The following is a 7,884-nucleotide window of genomic DNA, read 5'->3' as shown; positions in this document are numbered from 1 at the left end:
CTGTCTGCACAACTAGGGAAAATTTCCTGGATCCCAGCTGGGAACAATCGAATCAACAGCATGGATTTGACCAAATGGTCCGCTTGTGCAAACCAATCAACTAGAGGATAATGTGCATGTACCAGCTCACTGTCACATACGGAACTGGATTGGCTGGTGTACCACAAACCAGCTATATCGCACGTGTCGTGTGAAGACGATCGCTGACCCTCCTCCAGCTCTGAGTCGTACGAACGGTTCAAAAGAAATCATAAGTTAGCTTGCCCCCGAAATGATGTACTTATTATATCCACACCGTTCATCCATTTTTCTAAGCCAAAAATTGATTCACATGGAAAGCCGTAATCCACCGCACCATAAATAGCTGTGGAATAATGATTTTCACCATTAAAACATTCATAGAGCATCATATAACATTTATTTTCTATCCAATCTGTTCATAAAGTGACAAAGAACTGGATGAACAGGTAAAATAAATATCATATTGATCCATAACTCCTGTAACCCTCAAAAGGGTTTCAATGGTAGACATTCAATCTTCCACTGCTTTTTTCATTGTGGTCGACATAATTTTTAGATCTGTCTTATTTTTCAGTTCAAGCCTAACTATGAGCTCACCAAATGGATGGATGGTTTGGATATAACACATACCTCGTAATGGAACCCGCCGATCTTACTCATGTAAATACACTGGATGTATCGCTGGTGTGTGGTAGACCAGCCCGTACTCATCTATAGCAGGAATACGGTCATGTGGGAAGCGGATTGGCTGGTGTACCACACATCAGCTGTATAGCCATGTATCTGTGGGTCCTGTTACGAGGTATGTGTTATATCCAAATTACCATCATCCATTTGGTGAGCTCGTTGTAAGGATTGAGCCGAAAAATAATACAGATCTAAAGATTAAGTGGACCACACTGAAAAAAGCAATGGAAGATTGAACATCTACCATTGAAACTCTTTTGGAGATTACAGAAGTTTTAGATCAATATGATATTTGTTTTTCCTATTTTCATGTTCATCCAGGTCTTTGTGACCTAATGGATAGATTGGATGGAAAATAAACATGATGGTGAAAATCATTATCCCAAATGCTATACGTGGGGTAGTTCATTTGAGCTTTGGATATGATTCAATTTTTTGACTCATAATGTAAAATGATCTCGCCAAATGGATGAATGGTGTGGATATAATAAATACATCATTGTACGGCTCATGTAATTTTGATCTCCTTTGAACGGGCCGTACAACTCGGAGGGGAGGAGCGTCAGCGCTCGTCTTCGATCAATGATACGTACCTACATCAGCTATATAGCTGGTGTGTCGTACACCAGCCAATCCGCTTCCGGTTGAATCATACAATCCTCGATCCCAGGTCGTGCACACCACAATTAAGCTTTGCCTAGTACAAGTCGGATAATTTTTCCACGATTTGAACCATTCACCTGATGGGTGCCATCAGGGATCGACTAAAACACAAAAAAATTCCAAGGGTGTAAAATCCTAGCTTCCAAATTGGTCGTTTCTTAATCTGTAACGTCTATTTTTCAGGCCACACAAATCAAGAGGTCAAGATCCAGCTATAGAGATAAATTTGGGTTATTGTCCATCCATGGCGAAGGCCAACATACCACCGGTTTAAATTACTCAACCATGGCCCCCACCTGTATAAACAATAAAATTCAAATGCAACCGTCGGCACTGAATATTGGGTGATGGAAAGGGATAGCTCAAGGAAATTGCATGTGAGGGCACGATCCGTTGATTAAGTACACTTATTATGTGTCCTTTTTTATGTACTAACTACTGCGCTTTTTTCCTGCATGGCTGAACTGGATTAGCTGGCTGGTGTGTTGACGTCTCAAGTACTGTGGGCCTCACCATGAGGTAAGTATTTTATTTAGAGCTGGGCAAAATATATCTGATCCGGTCGATCCGAACTGATCTGACCCAATCCTAGCCGAACCGACAGTTTAGATCGGGGTAGATCAAGTTAGGTACTTCAGATCCGAATGGTTTTCGGATCGGGATCGGATCGTGGTCAATCCGGACCGATCCGATCTGAAACCCGATCCGAATGGCTCCGATCCGATCAGATCCGACCCGATCCGGAGCCTTAGGAGGATTTTAATAGAGAATATCCAATCATTATTGTTTTCCTGTGGTGTGGTACACCTGAGATTTTTATCCCTCTAATATTTTGTATCAAGCCTTAAAATGATCTGTAAAAATGAATGAATGGCATCGATGAGATGCATACATCATGGTGGGGCCACAAATCACTGAATATATGAGTATCAATCCGTTAGCGTCAATACCATCCACCAACTAGCTGTAGCATGGAAACAGGGAAATAGGATTGCGTATTGAGTTACTCAGTTGGCTTCTAAGTTCTATCGTACAGAGTAAACTCAGTTGGGCCTACCATGAATGTATTGGGTTATCCACGCCGTCCATGTGATTTTCAAGATCATTTAAGTGGTTGAGTCTAAAATAGAAGTATTCCCAATGCTCAAGTAGACCACACTATAAGAAACAATGCGAATAATGACTTCTACCGCTGAAACCTTGCTAGGGCCACAATGATTTTTATTTGTCATCCAACCTGTTCATAAGATTACGTAAACATGGATGAAGGTGAAAAACAAATATCAGCTTGATCCAAAACTTCTGTGGGCCCTAAGAAATTTTCAATGGTAGAATCCAATTCATACTATTTCCTGTGATGAGGTCCACTTGAGATTTGGATATATCTCATTTTTGGGATGAAACCATAAACTTATCTATTAAAATGGATGGACGGAGTAGATAAAATATACAAATCACGGTGGACCCCACAGAGTTTACTCTGCACATGTAGCGTACTGAGTTACATAGTACGTTATCCGCTTCCATAGCGTGCTAGCTGGCTAGGGATGTGCGAAGACGAGACTGACGCTCCTCGAGTTCCTAGTTGTATGAACGGTTCAAAGTATATCAAAGTTATATGGGCCCCACAATGATGTATTTATTATATGTAAATCGTTCATATATTTTTAGGTATCATTATAGAGTATTATCCAAAAAATGAATAATATCTAAAGATCATCTGGACCACACCACAAATAACAACAGAGAATGATTTTCACCATTAAACATCTCTTGTGGTCCACTTGATGGTTAGATCTGTCTTATTTTTCGTCTCAAGCCTTAAGATGAGCTTGCCAAATGGATGGACGGTTTGGATATAACACATACCCCAGGATCTGACCCACAGAAGTTGCTAACATTAATAGAGCAAGTTAGGTGCACAGCTACACTTGCGTAAGACGTTGTGAAACGTCACTGCACTTTCGTGCAGTGCACGTTAACACTAAAATAAAATATCTAATATATATTTGATAAAGCAAGGATACATAATGGATAGTTCTTTAATAAGCATGTGGGGCCCACCTTGATGTATATGTTTTATCTAAGCCATTTATCCATTTTGACATATCATTTTAGGCCTTGAGCACAAAAAGGAGGTATATTAAAGGCTGAAGTGGACCACACCACATTAAACAGTTAGATTAAATTGATACAATCCGAATCCTACCGAACCCGATCCGACTCGGCTTTCCTGACCGAGTCGGAGTCGGTTCGGGTCAGGCTAGCCATGTATCGGATCGGTCCAAGTCAGGTGACCTAGACTCAGTCCCAGATCGGATTGAGTTCGGGTTAGGACTGTAAGACTTCAGATCGGGTTGAGTTGGACCCAATCCGATCTGATCCGTACCGATGCCCAACTCTAGGTTTATTAAAATGATCCAAGTTATGTGGGCCCTACCATGAGATAAGTGTTATACTAAAATGGTTGAGTCCATTTGGTGAAATTGTTCTAGAGCTTAAGCCTATGAATAAGACAGATCCAAAGATCAAGTAATTGCATAAAGCAATGGGGGATTGAAGGTCTATCATTGAGACCTGCTTGGGAAACAGAAGTTTTAGATCAATGGGATATTTGTTTTATTCTTTATCCAAGTTTATGTGACCTGGCGAATATAATGTTTTAATAGGAGAATTATTGTCCTGCTACTACTTGTGGTGTGCTCCACTTGAGCTTTGGGACTCTTTTTTTTTTTTTTTTTTTTTTTTTTTTTTTCTTTTTTTTAAGGCTCATGCCAAAATATCATTAATCACATGAGATTTACAACCCTTCCGGTGTGTCCCAACAAAAAGATACGAGCCACACCTATCATGTAACATGACCAAGAAAAACCAAAAACAAAAGAAGGCACCCAAACGGGGAGAACACCCGCCGACTACAGAGAATGAGCTTTTCTGATCGCTCCCAAACTTAGTTCATCAAGGAAGATCGTACCCCTGGTCCTAGGAGGAAGACTCTGAATGTCATCAAAGATCATGAAGCTTTGGTTCGCACTACCCATTTGAGCTAAAGAATCTGTCGGTGCATTGCCTTCTCTAAAGATATGGGCTATCTTAACCTCAGCCAACGCCATAAGAGTTTTGATTCTGGAAATCCAAGCTTCCCATTTCCATCCAGGGCTTGCCTCTCCCGAAATGAGGTTTATAAGTAGTAGAGAATCCGATTCGATAATCACCTTCTTCAAGCCTTTGGACAGACAACAATAGATGCCATCGTGAAAAGCCCGCAGTTCCACATGGACATTGGATCCGTGACCATACCCAGTGGTAAAAGCAAAGATAAAATTTCCTTTATCTCCTCGACAAATCCCCCCACCACCTGATAGGCCTAGGTTCCCCAAAGCCAATCCATCTACATTAATTTTTACCCATCCTGGTGACGACCGATACCACTTAACTATCTCCGTAGTAGCAGAGATATGCAGTAGAGAAGTTTGCCCATTGTTCCAAAATCCAAGAGGACTAGGGAGCTGGGACGTACCATGAGTAACTGCCACATTCAGGAAAGACGTAGGAGTTTGCGTCGAAGGGGATCTATACCTTACCTGAGGAAAGAAGCTGACAGGGAGTTTAGCTTTCCAGCAGATTGTAGACAGAATCTTGTGAAGGGAAGGGCGCACCCCATCATATTTTGCCCTGTTTCTAGCAATCCAAATCTCCCACAGGATGTAGCATGGGAAGAGTTTTTGAGAGATGGAGTCTTCCTTCCGAATCACATGGCAGGCCCACCACTGATGGAGCCTCTGTTCAACCGATAAAGCACGCTGCAGATGGAATCCCATATTCATAGCAAAATGCTGCCAAATAGCTGTAGCCAGGTCCCCTTCCATGAACGAGTGTAAAAGAGTCTTCGTATTGTGTTTTGGGTGGCCTGAGGGTGGGGACATATCACAATAGTAACATCTAGAGGCCAATTGAATACCTTTACTTTGAACTACAGCATCGACAGGGACGGCTTTTGACAGAGTTTTCCAAACCAGTTGAGACATCTTAGGTGGGATGTCTTGATGCTAGATTTTCTTGAACCACTCTGCTCGGTTATCCCGGGTTCTATTCAAATTCCATACAGATTTCTTGGTGAAAGATCTGGATGGAGTGAACGGCCAGAAATGAATATCTGGCCCCGAGCCTAGACAAAGTCCCGCCTAGAAAATGAACTGCATCACATGCTGGGGGATGTGTTGCAGCGCCACTGAAGGTGGGTATGGGCCGGACGAGTTCAGAAGATCATTAATTTTGAGGTGCTGAATATTTTCAGGAATCTGACACCCGTCGATTAAATGAAGAGGACCCAATCCCGTCCAATTAGATGACCAAAGGTTGCTCTCTCCGTTTCCAACCTGAATCTGATCGGCAGCTTCAACCTGGGGGATAAGGTGTAGGATTTTTTTTCCACATAGGTGAGGCGTGTGCTGGGCTGATGAGGGGTCGAAGATGATTGGCGTCCAGAGCGTATTTGGCCCTCATGAAATTGTTCCATAGGCTATTATTCCTCTGGTTGGTGATCTCCCAGGCCATCTTCATCTGAAAAGCTTGCATTACATCCGCTAGTCTCCTAATTCCGAGACCCCATTCCTCTCTTGATCGAGAAATCGAATTCCAACTTTTCCAATGATGTTTTCTTTTACCCTCTGACCAGCCCTAGAAAAAACAAGCAAATTTGTTTTCCAGATTCGAAATGACTTGCGTTGGAATGTGAGCAGCCGCAAGTGTGTGGACCGGAATGCTACTAAGTACGTGTTGAATAAGGACTGTTCTCCCAGCCTAAGAGAGGAGTTTAGCCTGCCACCCTGCGATTCTTGCTTCTATTTTCTCCAGAAGAGGGTGGAAGATGACTGCATTTTGTTATCCACTAACCAAAGGAACCCCCAGGTAGTTGAAAGTACTTGAAGCTCTCCCAATTCCTAACGCAATTTCGACGGCCCTAATTCTCCCCGTTGGTTTATTGGAAGCACAAATGAAAGAGCTTTTCCTATAATTTCTAGCTTGACCTAAAGCTTCTTGATAAGAGTCCAGAAAGATCTTCATTGTCTTAACAGATTTAAGCCCACCATTTAGGAAAATTAGTGTATCATCTGCGTAAAGTAGATGAGAAATTTGGGGGCAACCCCTACGTAATTTGAAAGGCATCGCCGGACCCTTTTCCGTCAGATTTGTGAACCCTTGACTAAGCACCTCTGTTGCAATAATAAAGAGAGAAGGGGAGAGGGGGTCTCCCTAATGCAAGCCCCTAGAAGATTTGAAGAAACCGTTAGCCTCCCCATTTACAAGAACCGAGAACTAGATCAAAGCCCAACACTTTTCAACCATGCATATCCAATCTTGTCTGAAACCAAAACAATTTAGCACCACCTTCAGAAAATTCTAGTTAACTCTATCGTATGCCTTTTCCAAGTCCACCTTTAGCACCATATTCCCTCCTCTCTATTTCCTGTTTATATATATGAAAAGCTCTTGAGCAAGAGCAATATTATTAGCAATAGGTCAACCCTGGATGAAAGCATCTTGTTCTCGGGAGATGATGGATGGAAGGATGGAAGCTAGTCTAGTGGCAATGATTTTAGCTAGAATTTTATAGAAATAGTTACGCAAACTTATCGGTCTAAAATCTGAGAACGATGAAGGAGAGGCAGTTTTAGGAATGAGGCAGATTAGGGACGCGTTCATAGCTCTCGAGATATCTCCTCTTTGAAGTAGTACACCGCCGCTTTATGCATGTCATGTCCAATAATGTGCCAACAACCTTGGTAGAACGTTGTAGAAAAACCGTCAGGGCCAGTAGCCTTGTCCTTCGAGATATCCTAGATCGCATGATTCACCTCCTTAACTGAAGGAGAAGACATCAGATATTCATTTTGTTGCTGAGATACAAATTGAGGTATGACGTCAAGCAAATTGTTTGTAGGTGGGGTGCAGACGAGGTATACTGGCTGATGAAGTGTTCGATTGCAGCTCTCTTGATTAGCGCAGGGTCCTCAGTCATGTCCCCTGACTCCAGCCTGATTTCTGCTCTTTTTTGTCTTATTGAGGCAGCAGTGTGGAAAAAGGCCGTGTTTCTATCACCTGCTTGTAACTAGTCAACCCTCGATTTCTGTTTCCAAAACACTTCTTCCATGAGTTCTAATTGGCAGAGCTTCAAAGAAGCAGTGTTGAATTCTTATTGGAGATTATCGTCCAAATCTTCTACCATGGGGTTGTTCTGCATTTTGGATTTAATTTCAGCTAGATCCTCTTTAGCTCGTTTGACTTGATTGAAAATGTTACCAAAAACTTCTTTATTCCACTCCTTAAAAGCCCTTTTTACACTCCTTAGTTTGATTAGCACATTGAAAAAGGATGTTCAGACACTTCAGAATTCCAAGCATTAGATACCACCTGCTGAAAAGTATCATGTAGCAACCACATGTTTTGGAACCGGAAAGGTTTTGGGCCAGCAGCAACCTGCGGCGGAAATTCCAGTAACAGAGGGGCATG

The 7,884-nt window shown here is 42.2% G+C and overlaps 1 protein-coding gene across 1 annotated transcript; it reads right to left on the bottom strand.

Moving 5' to 3' along the window:
* Positions 1 to 4,286: 4,286 nt before the first annotated feature.
* On the bottom strand, positions 4,287 to 5,399 carry LOC131230531 (uncharacterized). Its single transcript, XM_058226441.1, has one exon. It carries the CDS (start codon positions 5,397 to 5,399, stop codon positions 4,287 to 4,289), a length of 1,113 nt encoding a protein of 370 aa, XP_058082424.1.
* Between the last annotated feature and the right edge of the window lie 2,485 nt (positions 5,400 to 7,884).

This window comes from Magnolia sinica, chromosome 17, assembly GCF_029962835.1.
Source record: "Magnolia sinica isolate HGM2019 chromosome 17, MsV1, whole genome shotgun sequence".
Classification (NCBI taxonomy): domain Eukaryota; kingdom Viridiplantae; phylum Streptophyta; class Magnoliopsida; order Magnoliales; family Magnoliaceae; genus Magnolia; species Magnolia sinica.
The sequence above is the reverse complement of the archived record's forward strand: the minus strand, read 5'-3'. Positions and strand labels throughout refer to the sequence as shown.

Coding starts and splice junctions, on each gene's coding strand:
- LOC131230531 (XM_058226441.1), bottom strand. CDS start 5,399: ATGTCTCAACTGGTTTGGAAAACTCTGTCAAAAGCCGTCCCTGTCGAT.